General features: G+C 31.8%; 1 protein-coding gene and 1 pseudogene across 1 annotated transcript; one reads left to right on the top strand and one right to left on the bottom strand.

The window, feature by feature from the left end:
* Nucleotides 1–7,375: 7,375 nt before the first annotated feature.
* Nucleotides 7,376–12,569, top strand: LOC134247557 (uncharacterized). Its single transcript, XM_062729900.1, has 3 exons — nt 7,376–8,033; nt 8,248–10,490; nt 12,510–12,569. Exons 1-3 carry the CDS (start codon nt 7,391–7,393, stop codon nt 12,567–12,569), a joined length of 2,946 nt encoding a protein of 981 aa, XP_062585884.1. The 5' UTR covers nt 7,376–7,390.
* A 5,123-nt stretch (nt 12,570–17,692) lies between these two features.
* LOC134247558 (uncharacterized) lies at nt 17,693–19,541 on the bottom strand (annotated as a pseudogene).
* Between the last annotated feature and the right edge of the window lie 840 nt (nt 19,542–20,381).

A 20,381-nucleotide genomic window follows, 5' to 3' on the forward strand; every position in this document is an offset into this window, starting at 1 on the left:
ACATTCATACGAACCCTTACCCTACGTTTTGTATTTTACACATCTCATATGAACCAAGAATTTTCGTAATAATGCTTAACTCAGGATTCTAGCAGCACTTTCAAAGTATTTTAGAAGGCGAACTTTCCATCTGTATAAATCTTATGTTTCGAAATATACATCTTATTGTTGTTTGGCATTATTTTTGTCACGAGTGATCGGGGAAAGGCCGAATGGAATATGGATATAACTGACTGTCTTCGAAAGAGAATTATCATACCTGTTTATTTAACTGAACTCCATATGCATTTCACATAATATTCCCGATATTTGCTTTTAAACTCCATTTTATGTATCTTTGTACATGCCGTCATCCAAAATCTCTTTACATGACTTGATCAATTCCGAAGTTACCTCATGTACACGTTTGACGTCATCGCTGTTAGATTTTAATCAAATTGACAGATACAGCATAACAAAATAAAAACATCTTATTTTTGTTAATCTTTGAGTTTCAATTTATTTCCTAGAGTTAAATTACATCTCTAAATAACAATATAACGAAAACATGTGTTCTAAAATTGACGTCATCTCGCCTTCTATGATGTCATAATGTTTCACTGACTTAGACTAGGTAGAATATTCTGTATGCTTTCTTATCACCCCTGCGTGGACATCAAGTCTCCTCGTTACCCTGCGCCATTGGTATAGACATATATGTATCAGGTTCCATTTTGATCGATCCAAATTTAATTTTATTGGTTGATCTATTCAACTTTGTTGAACGTTCATGAGCTGGAATGGAATGGACTTCACTATGACAGATGACAAAGATCTTCTAAGACAGAACATTTTCTGATTCTATTCCAGTTAATGATCCATAATCTGAAATAATATTGTCTGTTCGTTTTACTTATAATTAAAAGATTGAAAAAAAAACAGAAGAAATTAATGAATTTCAAAAATAATCACTTTAATACTAATAACGGTTCAATTATAGAAATAAAAATATAAATTACTATGGATTAAATTTGATAATGCATTTATATATACTTGATTGATGAAAAAGCACACCTTAAGATTATTCATTTATATATTTATTCATAATCTGAATCTCTCTTTATTACATTAGATAAAAATAAGACCACTTCATTCACAGAAAATATTCCCAGGCCCTCATTAAAACCAGTCAATCTAATTTAAATCTATCCACATTTTTCTAATATATCATTTCATTTGGTGATTAAAAAATAAATATATAACTGTTAGAAAAGCTCACCTGTGTTGATTAGGTCTTCATTTTTACTAGTGATGGTTGTCTTTATCCCCCATTAAAGGTTACTTCAAAATTAAAAAAAATAATTCATACACTGTAATGAATAATGGAAATAGATCCTGTAAAATCCTTCGAATTAATGTCCACCACGAAATGCAGTTTTACACACATATAACTAATGATTAATTCTTCAATCACGAAATCAAATCTCCTTCACCCAAAATACTTTCTTCAAACCACGAAGATTTGACACCTTGAAAATATGTGATTTTACAGTAACACTAAAACTTACATGTACAAACTAAACATGTTTCTAATTTGAGAGAACCAAAATTTACCTCTGTCAGAGAAGGGCAATCAACTACGCTCACGCAGCATTGTTAAGGCTTGAAAAGGGGGGGGGGTCTAATTTTTACGGGGAAAATTTACTGTGACGTCACATAAAAATATGACTTTTATGTATTTCTCAGAATACCTGATTATGAAATAATTTGCAACCTTTAACTATATTAGCATAATAAACTATTATAAAACTTATCAATGCATTAAAAAACTTGCAAGTTAAATCCCATATAGCTGGTTATAAACAAAGCACTGATATCGATGAACTTGTCAATCATGACGTCATCTTGGTAAAAATGACGTATTTCATGTGCTGTGAGAGCAGATTGAGGAATATTTTAACAATGAAAAATGCGTTTTATTATAAAACGGAATATAATTTACAGGTTTTAAATAGTCGATTAATATCAATGTATATTCTTTGTTTAGTGCGATTATTCATACACTATCGAAAGAATGTATTTTATTAATTATATCGTGTTTTTATGTACAGGTTACGTACGCTTTACAATGATATGCCTCATAAAATCGTACTTTCGCAAGGGCAAACACTTAACAGATCTTAACCATTTTTTGAATATAGATAGAGGATATTTTCCTTAACTTGAAAAGTGCTGCTGCTTTCTTTAAATCGAGGGCGTGATTTTATAAATACACAAAATATTTGGTAAAAGTCAAACATATTTCGACATTGGCTTATTTCCCTGAAATTTTAACTTCTAAAACGCGAATTCTATTTAAAGTAGCAGCATTTTTCAGAAACTACAAAGTATGTAGAAACAATCAATAGCTTGAATTTTTAATTTCCACTAGGGTATGCCCTTGCGATATTGAAATTTGTTCATGACATACATTCAGTACACGAACTAAGCATTCGTCTCGTGACTGTCCATCGATGGGCCAAACTTCATACAGTATAGAGTGGGTTATACTATGCTATTTCCATAAGTATTTAAGTTCTGTGATAATGAACAGCATAATTAAAATAAATTAATTTTAAAAAAACACCCCTTTTTTGCACGTCTATTTTACGTTGATTTCTCATAGTAGGCCTTAACAGTGCTGCGTAGAAATCAGTAAAACTAATTAGAGCAAAGCTCGTTGCCAAGCAACGAGTAGGTTTTCCGTACTGTTTGACCGCAAGTAACTTTTATTTTAAAAAAGAGTGAATTGACGTCTCTAATGATATAGTTCCTTCAAATCTCTGTTGAAAATTGCAAAAGTAAACCATATTTGCTACCTCCTGTTCGACCGGAAGTGACTTGACGGACGGAAATATTTCCCAAAAACGTGTAAAGATGGCAAATATATGCATTTCTGACTTCTTCCGGTTTGGCCGGAAGTGACATTTCAGGACGTATTTTGATGATCTCAATAGATTCTACAAGAGATTTGAACAACTTTGATTATTTGATGTATAACAAATTTTCAATACTTTTTGAGATATTTGGGAGAAAAAAAATCGGCCCCTGTAGATCCCGGAATTAAGGGGAAGCCCTTTTTCTGAGATATCATTTTAAAGATCTTGTAATTCTGCAAAAATTTTGTTCTATATATCTTAACAAATTATTTTTAGTTTAGAAAATAAAAAGCAAAATATGTGTAAATTTTTGCTCTTTTAGGGATTCTAATTTTTGACCCCTTTATTACGCCATTTTGAATAGAGAAATCGAAAAATAAACGATGTACACAACTTCAATCCTTCTTTTTTCTAAAACCAGTAGAATTTCTGCCCCAGCTTTTGTCGTCTCCGAGCCTTTGTCTGGAAATAAAAGCCTATAAATCTTCTTTTAATGAAAAATAACTCAAAAGCGGAAGTGAATTTTTGAAATGTTAGACAACATTCTGATAGAGTTTAGTAACGTCTATAAACTTTAGCGAAATTCCTTTAGAAATGAGTGAGATACGAGGCTTCAAAATTGGCGTCTAGGAAGAAGAAGAAAAAAAAGAATAATCTTTCCAACAGAATCAGCAGAAAGTCATCCGTTGGAAACGGAAGACCTTAATTAATCGATGCTGAAAGATATACAGCTAGTGTATACATGTATAAGTAAACTTAACAGAAAGTGATAGAGTCAAGAAAATCCATGTGCAGCATATAGAAATTCACTTTGTATGGTTTAACTTTTTAGAACTATTAACATTCATATGTTTTAATTAATATTGCATTCAAGATTGAAGTATTTGATTACACTGATAAAAATGATTTAAGTCTACACCTTCTTTTTTCTGTTCTGTTTCATAAAGATGGTGGACATACATTGCCTGAAGCATTAAAGAAAGCAATAGATTGTTAAAAAAGAATAGATTTTTGCTTACCTGGAATAACAACTTATTCTGAAAATTAGTCGCACAAATACCCTGATCTATTAATATATTCATCACTGTTTATGTCCGTAATGAGTTAGGTCATTAAGTAATGGAAATACAAAAATATAATTATAAAAATTAACAATAAATTTTATCCATGGAAAAAATCACTCCATAATTACAATATATCTATCAGCTGTTTAGAAAAAAATAGGAGTCCGATTACAGTACATTGCTTGTCCATCTTTGAACTTGTATTCAGTAAAATAAATATGCATCAGGGTTAATAATTGAAGGTGGCGTAAGAATACTTAACAAGTTTCTATGTAGCGTTCAAAAAGAAAGTGTAAAATTTCTTCTTAATTGTTGTACCAAAATATCTAAAAATAATGAAAAGAGTATACATTTGTTTAATATATAGCATTGTTATTTTTTTTTCCTGTTCGTGTCCCAATATTTATGACAGTGTGATAAATGTGCAGAATTTTGCAATTTCTTTGTAGTAATTGCCTTGTAAATTCATGAAAAATATGAACTTTTGACTTGAAATCCAGTGTTAATGTCTGCTTACATTCAGCTGCATTTATCCAGAATCTGGGACTGGTCAAAGATGACCTAATGCTTGTGACACTGTTGTTAAAGCACTTACTCTTTAATACCAAAGTAGGTAAAGAAGTTGAACCTTGCAGGATCGAATCCCACGGCAGGGATTGGAGACCAGTCGAGTGAGACTGTATAAGCCGAAATCCTCATAAGTCATTAGTGTTGAAACCAGGTCTAAAGTTGCAGCCTTCCACTGGCAAGTGGTGGCAATTCAATATGAGTGCAAAAATTATCAAAGGGATGCTGAACAAACAAGCGAACAGATTAGAATCTTTCATCTTTCCATAAACTGTGTATGAAGTAGAATAGTTTTGGTCAATCATTTCTGCCGAAAAACAATTTTATATTAAGTTTAGTTTGACAAGTACACTTTATCAAAATTGTATCAATGTTTACTTTAAACTGCAGAGATCCCGATTGTTATATACAAAACCAATACTTAACCTTCTGTTTCCATGGAAAAGATGTTGGGGATTTACTTATTTTTTTAAGTTCATCGTAATGTAAATGATCTAGTTAACAAAATCTTGGACTTTTTATAAATCGGCAGATATGGAAAGTGGTGACTTTTACTTGTTTGTTGCCGAACAACGGTACGTCTGCCTTTATAAAGGACAATTGAAAAACACTCCTTTTAACCAAAATCTTTACATTTGAAGGTCAAGATCTAGTAAATGACTTTAGACTAACTTTTTGCTGATAGATCAAGTATGACGTCATACCGTAAATCTGGAAATTTTCACGTCGATTTTATTTTGCGAATCTGGGTCAAAATGTTTTTGATTAATTTTTATGTTTCAAAAGAACTACAAACGATAGTATTGTTCTCCCGCCTACCTCTAAGTCAATTCTCAAAAATTAACATACTCAAATGATTTTCAAAATGTTTATTGATATTTATATAAGTTTTCATAAAACGTTACTTATTTGGGATATCAAAGAGAGATCACTCTATAATTTTGGTAAAACTTTTGTTTTTCACTATAGAAATCAATGGAAAACGGAAAATATTTTTAAAATATCTTTCCCCCCGTGAAACAAAAATTCCTTTTTACAGGTAATATGGACTGTCATTTTACAAATTTATTTCAAAGCTTTTTGTGTTTCACGGGGGGGGGGGGGGGACATATGTTTATAGACAAAAAACGAAAAGAATGATGGTTTTTCATCAATTTTAAAGCTATTTACAACTAAATAATTGTATTTCATTAATTTATATATATTTTACTTATTTGCATAACACATAAGAAAAGATATGAGATACATTTTATCATATTTAAGACTATTTCAAAATATGGTGACTCTTGAAAGTTCGATGTCAATAGAAAATATCTTCAACCCCTTTTTTTCAAGAGCTGGAATTCAGGAAAATTTACTACCTAGCGCTGGAATTAAAATGACTAATCAATTACCATTGAACTGTTCTTTGTATTAAAGTTTTAATGGCCAAATTGCCATTAATTTTGAATATAATGGGTGCAAAATGTAGCCGGGAATCAAGAGTTAGAGTTCGTAGTTCTTTTGCGAATGACCATTGCTTTGTTTACATTTTCGTATTGTTGAATTATTTTTAAGAAAAAATATTTTTGCGAATGCAATGAACTCGCAAATTTGCTAAAAATTTATCTACAGCAAAAATTTCCAGATTTACAGTAATCACTTTAAAATTTCCTTTCCCATACTTTATACATCTAATTGAATTGTGTACATGTAGGGAATAAGATATTATCATGGAATACAAATTGAAATCAAAGAAAAATAATCCCAATACCTGTATCAGTTTTGATAGCATTTTAAGGAAGAAACTAAAAACATTTATGGTACCAGTTTTTGAGAGACTGCAGGCTATATAAATACGTTTTCCTTTTCTGATTCTGAAAAAAAAATTCTCATATTCCTAACTGGTTTTCTTCATTTATCATTTAGAATGACAGTTTCAGATATGATTTTTCATATTATTCATCCACATATATTGCCCCGATACTCCTTATTTTACCGAGTTTATCTTATAAAGCATCATTAAAGGAATTTATTTCTCAATTTGATAAATTTGTGGGCACAGTTCATATGCTAGATATAAACCTTAAATAACGGAAATAATTGTTAAAGATAGATTAATAATAAATTATGATAAATCATGCTATTTTCATTATATGGTAGTTTTTAAAATGTATCGCTTTTAGAATTGAAAAAAAAATTCAGCATGTAAATCGGCAAATACCTCAAATTTGCCGTCTATTACTAAAAAACACGGGGCGGACATTATTTTTTTAAACCCTGTTAAAAGAAAAAGCTAATCTTCCCAAATGAATAGATATATGACATATGCACAAACGAAAGCACGTAAAATTTAGAGAGTAGCAAACCTTACCTTATAAGGAAAAAAAAAGAGACGACAATTTCCGTTTATACTTAATTTTACCGATAGACCCGCTTCTTATCCATACTGATGATTTTTACCCAAAAACCACTCTGTGCACATGTCATATGAAGGATGCAGAGACTAATGCTTCGTTGTTTCAATTTTGATTCATAAAAGCAGGGCTTTTCTTTTGTACAATTTTTTTATCTATTATAGTAATGTATACATAGCTTTTTCTATGTAAATTATTCTGGATTCATGTCATTTATAGCTTGGTGGAGGAATTGCAAAAAATGCAAAAAAGGCGTAAAGTCCATTTATTCTTTGTAATAAATTTATTTATTAAATTAATTCTATTTACATATTTTACTCTGACAGAAAAGCACATTTATTTTATACAAAATGACAAAAATGATCAAAAGATTAATAAATAAATTGTAAGATATTAATTACTGATAAAATAAATAAATTGTTGAATTTTCATTGCAGGGTGTTTTTAAACTGTAAAATACCAACAAATGGCTTCTGGACCTGCCCCTGGTGACCGTTCCAGGTTTGCCAAACTAGGTATGGCAATTAACGAAGAATTGACCCAGGCCTGTAGAGATGTCTTAGAAATGGAGGTACCTCCTGGTCTTGTCTACAACAAAGTGAAGTCATCATCGATTTATAAGAAAATACGCCCCGAGCAAGAACTTTACCTCTTAGGCGCAAAAACAGATGGTTATAAAGAATTTGATATTACATTGTTATATACACTGATAAGAAACATATGCACAAAGGTTCCACTTCCAACAAAGGGTTGGGGTGGAAACACGATGCCGTCAGTCGGAGAAACAACGATCGGCGACGACATTGAGAGGATCAGGATGATAAGAAACAAAATGTCTGGACACATCAGCTCGGCTTCTATCCCACAGTCAGATTTTGATGACACGTGGTCTCTCATAATTGATATCTGCCAAAGACTGCAAACGTACACAAAGAAGGACTACATGTCTGGACTGAGTAATATTCAAAGTCAGGCCTTGGAAGAGGAGTACGAATTAACAGTCATAGAAAAACTTAAAGAGGATTATAAGAATAACCAATGTGTGATGGAAAAGATATCTTCTTTAGAACAGGATATGCTAGAACTGAAAACGAAATCCGAAAATAAAGGTGATTAAAAAATATTACTTATAATATTTACAGTGTTCGATACATGGCGGAGATTAGAAGTTCATGCAAACGTAAATTTGATAAATACATTTCTAATTATCAGCATTTTCGAAAATATTTCCTAAAAATTCTTTGCAAAAAAAACAAATGTGGCTAGGGCAGAATATATCCATTATTACACTTTTTTTATTTTAAAAGTACACATCTGTTACAGAGAACCCACTGGTAAAAGAAATTCTTGACAACTGGAAAGAAGATGACATTGCCTTCATTCCTACAAGAGCAAGTGAAGTGGTTGAGGAAAAGCTTAAACGTCATAACCTAATCACTGTGGTTGGAAATTCTGGCTCCGGAAAATCTGCAATAATTCAACATATTGCACTCATAATGAAAGAGCGGGGATGGAATGTCATGCCGGTGGATAAGGTGAAAGAGATTAAAAAGATATGTTCTTCCAAAGTCTCAGATCGTATATTATTTGTATTCAATGATCCTTTGGGTAAGGAATCTTTAGATGAAATTTTATATCATTCATGGAAAAGTTTAGAGAAAACGCTGGAGATTTGCTTGAAGAAAAATAAATTATTGATATCATGTAGAAGATGCGTATTTTATGACAAGAGAGTCAAGGGTAATTTATTGGACGAATCCACTGCAATAGAAATTGACAACAAAACAAATGGACTGACTGTTAAAGAGAAAAAAGCGATTTTTAATAAGTATTCACAGGATCTGGATTTATCCAAAGACGTTGTTTCCGAAATAATCAAAACAGAAGCTTACTTCCCATTGCTTTGTAAGCTCTTTTCAAGGGAGGCAAACTACAAAGAAAAAGGGGTTAATTTCTTTAAACATCCGTACAGATTTATTAAAAAGGAAATTGAAGTTTGGAAGAAAACAGACAAGAAAAAATTTTGCTCTCTTATCTTGTTAGTAGCTTTTAAAAACAAGTTGAAAATAGAAAGTATCTTAAAAGATGGTATTTCTGTGATGAAATTTAAGGACATTTTAGGAATGTGTGAGCTACAAGAGAACACACACATTTCAGTCATTCGTAGTACTCTACATGAACTGAGAGGATCTTATGTCAAACGTGTCGGAAATGCCTTCCAATTTCTTCACGACTTTATAATGGAAATAACGACTCTGGTGTTTGGAGTTGATTGTCCACAAGAGACGATACGATACGCTGACAGTGGTTTTCTTAGACGTCGGATGAAGATTGAAGACGATACAAAAGAGGAAGATCGTGATCCCTTCACTGTTTACCTTCCTGAAGAGTACACTGGCGATCTGGTGGACAGGTTTATTATTGACATGCAAACAGAACACCTTGTAGATGTTCTACTCAATCCATGTTTAAGGGAAGAAAATGTTATCAAATCTTTTAAAGAAAAGATGGACTCGCCGAGAAAGCTTCTTGTAAAAATTAAATGTGAGAAAGACAAATCGGAATTTAAAGAATCATTTGGAAGTGTTGTTTTCTCAAGACTTGATTTCCTTTATTTGCAAGATGAAATATGTCCTTTGGTCGGACTAATCGTATTTTGTCATAATGAAATTTCTTCATTTTTCTTAAAAGGTATCCCTGAAATAAAGTTGATGGAATACCCTATATTCTCTGCTCTGTGTGCAAATGGCAATTTAAACTTAATGAATTATCTCTGCAATGAATATAAACGAGCAGTAATGATTGAATCATGGGGCGAAATGTTACCAATTCATGTTGCTTCAATATTCCATAATTTTTTAATTATTGGGGAATTGGTACGACTCGGTGCAGACGTAAGCAAGTTCATCAGTAACGACTGGAATGCATTACTATTAGCTGCTATGAATGACGAAAAACACTTGAAGGAAGCTGGAATAAAAACGGACACAAGTGAGGGAGAAAGACGGAATGCATCCATTATTTGCTTAATGAAAAATGATGCCGACATAAATTTATGTAATAATGATGGAGTCAGTCCTCTTTATATAGCTTGTCAAAATGGACATGATAGCACGCTACAACTATTACTGAACAACGGTGCCGACATCAATTTGTGTACCAACGATGGAACCAGTCCTCTTTATACAGGTTGTTATGCAGGACATGAAAGAACAGTACAGTTGTTACTGAACAACGGTGCCGACATCAATTTATGTAAAAAGAATGGAAGAACTCCCCTTTTGATAGCTTGTATTAATAGACATGATAGCATAGTGCAACTGTTACTGAACAACGGTGCTGACATCAATTTATGTGAGAAGAATGGAAACAGTCCTCTTTATTTTGCTTGTTATGAAGGACATGGAATCACGGTACAATTGTTACTGAACAACGGTGCCGACATCAATTTATGTAATAAGAATGGAAACAGTCCCCTTTATATAGCTTGTCAAAATAGACATGATAGCACGGTGCAGATGTTACTGAACAATGGTGCTGATATCAATTTATGTAGCAAAATAGGTGCAAGTCCACTTCTAATAGCTTGTCAAAATGGACATGATAGCACGGTACAACTGTTACTGAACAACGGTGCCGACATAAATTTATGTGAGAAGAATGGAATAACTCCTCTTCTAATAGCTTGTCATGAAGGACATGAAAGCGCCGTTCAATTGTTACTGAACAACAGTGCCGACATAAATTTATGTAGCAAAAAAGGTGCAAGTCCTCTTTATATAGCTAGTCAAAATGGACATGATAACACGGTGCTACTGTTACTGAAAAAAGGTGCCGATATCAATTTATGTGAAAAGAATGGAAACAGTCCTCTTTACATAGCTTGTTATAAAGGACATGAAAGAAAAGTAAATTTGTTACTGAACAACGGTGCAGACGTCAATTTATGTAACAAGAATGGAACAAGTCCCCTTTTGATAGCTTGTGTTAATAGACATGATAGCATATTGCAACTCTTACTGAACAACGGTGCTGACATCAATTTATGTGAGAAGAATGGAAACAGTCCCCTTTTAGTAGCTTGTCATAAAGGACATGATAGCACAGTGCAGATGTTACTGAACAATGGTGCCAACATCAATTTATGTAACAAAAAAGATGTAAGTCCTCTTTATATAGCTTGTCAAAATGGACATGATAGCACGGTACAACTGTTACTGAACAACGTTGCCGACATCAATTCGTGTAATAAGAATGGAACCAGTCCTCTTCATATAGCTCGTCAGAATGGACATGCAAGAACGGTACAACTCTTAATGAACAATGGTGCCGACGTCAGTTAATGTTTAATTACTGGGATCATTTCCTCTGCACATTGCCTTTTTTGATAGTTAAATATAGGACTTGACAATACAATGGCGCCTCATGATATGTGGACTCAAGTTTGCCATATTTCTTTTCTTCAAGAATTTCGTCTTTCCGTTGACTACTTCTTTGAAAATTCGGGTAATTTCTAACTAAATCGCCGTATGAAAAAATAAAGACTTTTAAAATTTGAAATATGTAACATGTCATACATGCAATTGTGTGCTTTCTAGTACATTGTTGGTAAATATATAATCTTGCGTTTGATTTAATAATATTTCTGGACAAAATTAAATGCTTTTTGTGAATTTATTTCTTTCAAAATATTTTATTTGCATGTTTTTAGTTTCATTGTAATAGTAAATGCAATAACACGGTGCCCTGTTGTCCTTGTGCTACTGCAACTAAAATGTGGTTTTGGAGAAATCAGACTGTTCGATAAATACACAACAAACTTGACACGAAATCACTTTTATTTCGGTCCCTAATGCCCCCAGTCCCTAGGAGAATGAGCCTGCAAGGAGGAATGATCAGAGTTATATCATACAGTATTGCATTTACATAATGTAATTGGAAAGCTTTTTTTTTTAGAAATGACTCAACGTTCACTCAATAGATAAAAAAATGATTTTAGAATATTGTTATCTGAATTTTTAGGATTTTTTTCTTTGGCAAATTATTTTTTTTAAAAATACACATTTCATATAATATTTTCAATGTACCTCAAGCAGCCAGATTCTATGAAATTCTGTACAAGAAAGAAGGTTGTACTGTCAGGCTTTCCCAGATATTATATTGTCACCAAGAACCGACTAATTATATATGTCAAGGATTCAACAAGGCAATAAGCTGGTGCAAATGCGCGTTTGGATGACTTGTATTGCCTTTGATACCCGTGAATTGGCACAGAGATGTGAATATTTTTGTGGTTATATATTTGATATATTAAACAACTTTTTTCGTAGTTTGTAAAGATATTTTTCATGTGTTTAAAAGTTTGTTGTCAGTATTGACAGAGGATCTTCTGGCTTTTAGGTTTGTTGTACATTTAGGTCACATAGTATTTTGCATATGTCATCAAATTATGCTCCGAAATTAAGACCCTAATAAGTTCGGATGAGACTGTATAAGCCGATGTTCCGTATCACGGTAGCTGCTGACATGAAAAATTCCTCCCTGTTCAATAACACAGAGTGATGTGTGTACGACTTAATTTGCAGCTCTCAGTCGGCAAGTCGGAGCATCACCATGTGAATCAAAAATCTCCAGAAGGACTTTAGACATATCGATAAATCATTAATATCATTCCATTCACTTTGTGATTCGGCATAATTCGGTATGCGATTCGGTATAAAAACACAATAAGCGTTTGTCTGCACATTAAATCTTTAAGAGGGTTGTCCGTAAAGTTCGCGGACAACCTATAATTTTAAAGAACGTAGAGTCATCGAAATTTTTCATTAGCAAATTCATTACCCTTTTAAAATATGAATTGCAAAATTTAAAATTTTATTCAATTTAAAATATATAACTAAATTTATGACTTATTATCAGACTTATGATGGTGGCCTGGAGCAAGGTAAAATTTTAATTAAAAAAATAATTATCACTGCATACATTTTAATTGTATTTTGTAAAATTCCGCGGATTGAACATTATATATTTATAAGATTGTGGTCTATATCAAGATGTTGTCAATGAAGACTTTAAGGAAAAAGACCTTCATCCTCGAAGTCTTTGGGCAACACTTGTACATAAGAAAGATCACACATATAATTAGGAAAACATATCTCTATAGTATTGGTCCCTTACCTTCGAAATTATCGTCCACCTTTCAATTTTCTGTGCCATATCTACATGTATCTACAACTGTATTCCTTTGTTTTAGGACATTTTTAACTTGACAGGTACATTACTCGACGTATTGTCAATTAACAATATGGTTATTTCAATTCTTATGTCGATACGATACGATATATCCTGGTTAGTTTGAGATTGTAGACACCAAAGAGACCGACACTCTAGCTGTTCCAAATATGACTATTTTACTTGAAAAAGACGGTAATTGTAATCTTACTGTAAAAATAAAGATTTCAAACTACTTTCAAACTTCTAAATCAATATAATGCTTAATTTGATATCACGTTCCAATCTCTGTCAACAACTAGGGATCTGAATCCCATCCAAACAAGGATGACGAATCCAAGTAGAAATAAGTGCGCTGCTTTTCGATGCCGATACCACCTCATTTCAATGGAACTTTACTCCAAGGGAGATAATTATATTCTGCAATTGAATTCATAATTTTAAATTTCTTTATTTTTTTAACATCATTGTATATTTGGACAAATGAACGTTATCATGGCCTTTGATAACCACGCAAGACATCATTATAATTAGTTTTAAAATGAAACGTTCATCATATGCAACTACGTTTGCACCCCATTTTAGTATCTTCAGGTTTAATTATTTTCTTTGAAATAAAAAATCTTAATTTTAAAACATTTTCTATATTTGCACTATAGTTTGTTATGCTCTAGACCATTAATTCCTTACCTTCCATCTAAAGCTGATTTTGAGATTTCCTGAGATTTGCATGCAATACGTTTGGATGAAATGCATTATATCCAGAAGAAAACAATTTCACATTGATAATCATTTATCCTTTCTATTTCTCAAAATTCTCCATATTGAAAGAAAAAAAACATTCAAATAAGGATTTCAAAACTACTCCATCAATATAATTTTTAGAAGAATAGGATTTATTTTAAATTCTAATGTAAAGTGTATATATTTTATGTTACATTAATTCTACTTTATTTCATTTCTAATTTGGAAATAAATATTTACAATTTATTCTTAATTTTAAATTTAAGTTTTGGCCATAAAAAATCCATTTAACATGCTATGTCTATCGCTCATTTTTTTCTTCTAATTATTTCTTTTTTGAATTCACCGCTTAGTGGAAAATGATTTTTTGTTAAAAATAATTCGTGCAATAAATTAATCGACATAATCATAGAAACATAAAGCATTAAGCATGTGGCCAAAAACTATCAGACTGGCAGACCTTTAATTTTTTTTCCTAATTTCGGATCCTAAGTAATAAATGAATAATAAATTATTCATTTTTCATAAATGTCTTACATGTTCAGGAAATATGTTGTCAAAAGAAAGGTCTTTCTTGATAATAATTATGTGTTTTGCCTCAAGTCTACATGTTTGCGCAATCATAAAATATTGATAACAACTGATCATACAGCATATACATGGTAATATATATGATAGCATTAACATATTTTTGTTCGCATGTTTCGTAGTTCGTATCTTTTAAATTCATTTCTCTAATTTGTCTAAATAAAAAAATCTTTAAACTGTCAAATAAAACGAATCTGTAATTACATATCATACTGGCATTATAATAAAAGGATTAACAGAAAATTAAATTAATCATTGTATCAAACTTACCGGGGTACTTCTCGCGGCGTTGAAAAGAAATGATGCACCTAAATGTATCTAAGAAACTGATCGAACCTTTTTCGACAACATACCTGATATCTGTATATCATAATACCTATCTAATTATTACAGTCTGCCTGTCAAAACACCCTCATGGCGCATTGGCTAGAGGGTCTGCTCTAGAGTCGCGAAATAAGGAGTTGATTCTTTCGTTGCGGGTTAGAATCCCACTGTGGGATGTTGAGACAGGTATTTTGGATGAGACCGTATAAATCGAGGTCCCGTGTCGCAGTAGGTGCTGGCACGAAAAAGATCCCTCACTGCTCAATGGCCCTGATTGCCGAAAATAAGACAAAATTTTCATATTTATTTTTGTGTCAACATTAGACATGTTAATATGAAACATTGAATTTGTCATTCATACTAATGTATATGTTGAATTCATATCTGGCTGCTATAATCTAAGTTCATCTAAATTATAAATGACAAAACTGTAAGCACTATTACAGAGTACTGTTATTATATAGTTGATATGGATTAAAGTCCTGAATTTATATTATTTTTTATTTTACTTCTGCTTTTTTTCATGATATTGATATTACAATTAACATACCAGGGTAAGTTTTCAAGATACCGGTATATGTGATTTTTTTTTCATGATATCCGTCTAATAATAATCACATTTACTATGATTATTAGTATGTGACTGTAAATGGAATAAATCATAAGACAGTTTAAATAGTTTAGAATCTGTTCATATTTTGTTAATGTAAAGATAAAAACATACTAGGCTGTTGAAAATTGGAAAGATTATAAGGATGACTTAGGAATAACAAATGTTTGATTGTAATTGAACGTCCCTCTCAAGAACTTTTTAATCGTTTGGAGACGCCTCCACTTGACGACAGAGAACTGCACATTTTTTTTTCCCTATGCTAAGCACCAAAAGTGAAGTATCTTTTTCGTGTTAGCATCAACTACAAAATGGGACTTCAGTTTAATCGGTCTCATCCAAAAGACCAACTTCTTTATTCTACAGTGAGATTCAAACTCGCGACGTAATTAAGGATCAACTCCTTACTCCGTGTTTTTCTAAAGCAGATATTCTTACCACTGCGCCACAAGAGCGACTTAAATAAAAATTGAATATAAACTTAATAATGTAAGAAGTTAATATTCCAAATACCGGTATATTACGGTTACGAGACTTGATGAGGAAGTTGAAGATGATCGTGAAAATTATGAAGATGAGTATTGACTAAATTTTGATATTATTTTTATGCTGAGCTTTAGATTATCAGCTGTTTTTTTTAATATAAATTCTCTTTTAATGTCATATTTAAAATTTAATACATCGATCTGAAATATTACTCAAAATATTGTCTTTGAAAAGGAAAAAGAATCAACTTCTCTGAGTGAAAGAAATCTTTGGTTACTACTGTAAATTGAACCCACGATCCAAATTGATAATTGTTTAACTCAGATCATTATTCTTTCCAGTCTGGATATTGATATTACACAGCAATTATCTGATATGATGTATTTTGTTTTGCGATTCGCTGGCTAAGATTTTAGAATAAACATAGAATCAGTGCTTTAAAAGATACATTATCTGTACAGTTATCTATGAATACTTAGATTAATTAATACCATGTATGTATGGTTATTGTTGGTTTTGAATTCAGTTAGAAATAAAAATAACGAACAGTAACCAAGCAAAAAAATGAAACAATAAAAATCAGGATCAGCGCAATCACGAATTATTGAAAATTGGAAGTGGGATCAAGTGCCATGGAGGAGCAAGCATCCCCAATCGTCTGGACACCCTTACCCCTATGCTTCTTTCTCTCATGGCCACTCAAATGGTAAAATCCGTAGACAATGCATTGTGTTAACCATGACCTAGCAATTAATCTGGAAAAGTCAGTCAGCATGCGACTTAATGAGAGATAGTATTTGCTGACAAGGTCATTATTACACCACAGAAGAAGAGTTGGCTGCAATGAAAGATCCAGTTTTAACATATGTTCCGTATATCGTATCCAGTTCCTTGTAAGGGGTGGTTTGATTTGACGACTGAATTTGTAGCAAGTTGCGTGTGTGTGTTTTACTTAATCTTTTGAATGCTTCATGAAGAGTAGGTTTTCCACTGTTTAAAGGGGAATGTTAGATGTAAAATTGTTAAATAAAATGAAGACAAGGCAAGACATATTTTTATTTAAATACAATCAAATACGGTACATCCATTGAAATATTAAAAAAAAATTAAATACAACCATTGAAATTATAATGATATAATTACATTATATTTCAAAGTCCAATGTGGGTAGAAAAATATGTCAAAAGTAAAAGTTCTTTAAAAACTTGTAAGATTATCTACTAAGATGCCTTTGCACTATCATGTCTTGTGTTAATGTTTATTACAAGGAATTGAATCTTCTAGGTCGGCTTTGGACTCACACACAGAGCTAAGACGGTGTTCTACCATATCGCTAATATAATTGTGTGATCCAAATTTGCAATTTGAGTTACTTTGTGGCATGCCCAACACTATGTTTCATCCTTAGTTAATAGATTGGAAGCAACCAAAATGCAAAAAAAAAAAATTACTAGACAAGAAACGTCTGTGCTGTCCTTTATACAGAGCAACATTATGAAATGAGTTTAAAGACAGTTTAGAGAAATGCACCGATTTCACACATATTCCTCCACCAACCACGTCCGAGGCTTGTATGGAGTCAACCAAAAATTGCTGATTGCATTGCAATAGGTGATGTACATCTTACTTATTTAGGTGACCTACAGGTACACTAGATCTTATTTATGTTAGATTCAGAGGAAGCTTACAAGATTTTGAAGAAAATATTTAGGTTTTTCTTTCTTGAAGCTAAGAAAAATATTGACAATATTGTATTTCGTGTGATATGCTTTAATAAGGTAATGGTCAACACTTTGTTTTGCCATATGGAAGTGAACTATGACCTTTACACCATGTCTGTATATAAATAAATACAACATCAAGATAGTGACCATCTTTTAGCGTACGTGACTCGTAAGCCAATTGTGAGTGTTCGACGTATCCTCCTATTTTTTCAAAAAAAGCTCGATAATTTGCCAGATTTTCCTTTCCTTTAGCCCAATCAAATCTTGGACCTGCCCAAGCTCGATATTCAATAGTCCAAACATCAACGATTATTTGTCTAGAAATCAACTGCTCTCTCATGCTGTTTAGCACCGCCATTTCCCCGCCTTCAACATCCAACGAAAAGTAATTAATGTGGAAAACACCGATTAATTGTAATACGTCAATTAATTGAAAACAAGGTACTTTGGTCCTTTTATACCCTTTTAATTGAATGACGTGACTCCCTGCCATATCTTTTTCAGAACCCCCTAGTTCACCACCTTCTATAAACGTTGTTTCATTTTCACGTGCCACGCATGCGCACAGACGCCAGGCGTTGCGTTTGACACGGTCAATGTACGGACATGATAATGGGTTTCCTTCTATCAGCAATCCTGTCCATTTTTGTTTTCTCTCCAACCACAAGGTATTAGAATGAACCTTACCATCAAAAGCTCCCATTTCTATAAAAAATCCGTTTTTCTTTGGAAATATGTTATACACAGCTATATCTTGACCTGCTTGGGAGTAATGTTAGTCAACTGGTTCTGGAAAAGGACTGTATGTATGAGGCTTCCGCAAATGCTTCCAGATTTTTGAAAAAATTACATTTGTTTCTGACTTTGGAGTGGGTTTGGTTTGTTGTAAAATGCTATCAATTGATGTAACATTTCGTGCTTCAATGAAGTTCCTTACAAATTTGAAATCACGTTCCAAATCTCTGTAAAAAATGAAGGAATTGTACTTCATCAAAACAAGGCATAAGCATCCAAGTATGAATAGGATGATGGCTTTTTGATGCTGGTTGCAGTTCATCGTGAATAGAACTGAAGTCCAAGGAAAATGAAAATAACCTGCAATTTAATCATTTCTTTTAATTATTTTTAAATCGGTTATTATTTCTTTCACATAACAATGCATTTTGACAAAAAAAAAAAAAAAAAAAAAAAAAAACATTATCATGACCTGCTATTTTTTTATAGTAAGTTATTTAATTAGTAAATATAATTAGGCATTTCTATAATTAATTTAAAAGAAACTTATATCAAATACAACAATGCTTACATCATATATTTAGTACCCGGTACTTTAAATTTAAAGAAGTATATATGATAAGGTCCAATTTTGGCCCCCTAAAAATCAACATTGTAGTTACATGCATGTAATGGAAAAAAATCATAACATTAAATCACTTTACTGTGTTTTTATTATATACACCATCAAAACCTTACCTTCCATTATATTCCACGAAATGTCATCTTATTGAAAGCTTTCCGGTGACTTGTATGTGAACACATGTATATGTACTTTCTTGCATTCAAATGTAATAAAATGTACATTAAAAACATTCAGCCTTTCCACATTTAAAAATGTCCCATTCTATATTAAAAGACACGATTAAAATGAATTTAATTTTTTACATTGATGAACATATATTAATCCGGTCCTTATCTTAAAAGGAAAAATAAATAATAATATTTCATATTTTCTGAAACATCAAATAAGATTTCATCCATATCAGCGTCAGAGGTAGTAAAATAATTCTCAACCATAGCAGTGTAAGATGTCGTAAAAAACCACGCTCATCTTTGTAAGATCTTTCAATCAATGAAATTTCTTTACAATTTGATAAGGCTATTTTTTTCTACCTTTGTTGAGGACAAGCCATTGTGTATTATTAATCTTTTGTGAAAATGACCAGTAGTATTTCTATACAGCATAATCTGCTTGGCCCTTTAATTTTTGATAGGGAAAGTCCATACACAAAATATGTATTGGGAGTTTAAATCGATAAACCAACGTATAAAGTTAAAGTTACATATTGAATTGATCTCTAAGCAAGCATTTCCTTTACGAAAAAGTTTAGTAGTCAATTGTTTTCATTTTTACGAAGATCAATTCTACTGCAAAAATTTATATGTTAACGTTAAAAATTTGCATACTTGAGTAATCTATTGAAGTCAAACATCCAAACTTAGGAGTAAGGAACTTCATATATATGATATCCAACTGCTTACTGCTAGCTGCTTTTAATTGATATATACCCCTCCCTCTAAACAATTTTATTTTTTTTATTTGATAAACAAGACATCGATTGATTATTCTTCTCCTTATGAAAATGTTGAAGTTTATTGCAAGAGAGCTAACTCCGACTTTCTTTTAAATTAAGAAAAAAAAATTAATGAAATATTATAGAGCTCACTTTTAATAAATCTGCTACTCGTCTTTTTTGATAAGAGAAACAAAAATTTTAATGAAAAAAGAAAATGACAGGTCTTTACCCTATCGTTCTTATTACGTTAATTTTGTATAAGGAGAGAATATTTATTTTTCGCAAAATGCATACTTCATCTTTTTAACTTATTCCTGAATGATATATTGGGTAAATTTGAATGAAAAAGCACCCAATTTGCAGCCGTATTGCCGCTTTAACAAATACAACAGAAGTATCTTAATTTCATTTTTATTATTTTTACATAGTTTCAAAAAAGCCGTAAACATATACAAA

This window comes from Saccostrea cucullata, unplaced genomic scaffold (assembly GCF_032062105.1).
Source record: "Saccostrea cucullata isolate Sc308-1 unplaced genomic scaffold, CSIRO_AGI_Scuc_v1 ctg6600, whole genome shotgun sequence".
Taxonomy (NCBI): domain Eukaryota; kingdom Metazoa; phylum Mollusca; class Bivalvia; order Ostreida; family Ostreidae; genus Saccostrea; species Saccostrea cuccullata.

Coding starts and splice junctions, on each gene's coding strand:
- LOC134247557 (XM_062729900.1), top strand. CDS start 7,391: ATGGCTTCTGGACCTGCCCCTGGTGACCGTTCCAGGTTTGCCAAACTA. Junction 8,034..8,247: donor AACGAAATCCGAAAATAAAG/GTGATTAAAAAA, acceptor CATCTGTTACAG/AGAACCCACTGGTAAAAGAA. Junction 10,491..12,509: donor ATTTATGTAGCAAAATAGGT/GCAAGTCCACTT, acceptor CTTAATTTGCAG/CTCTCAGTCGGCAAGTCGGA.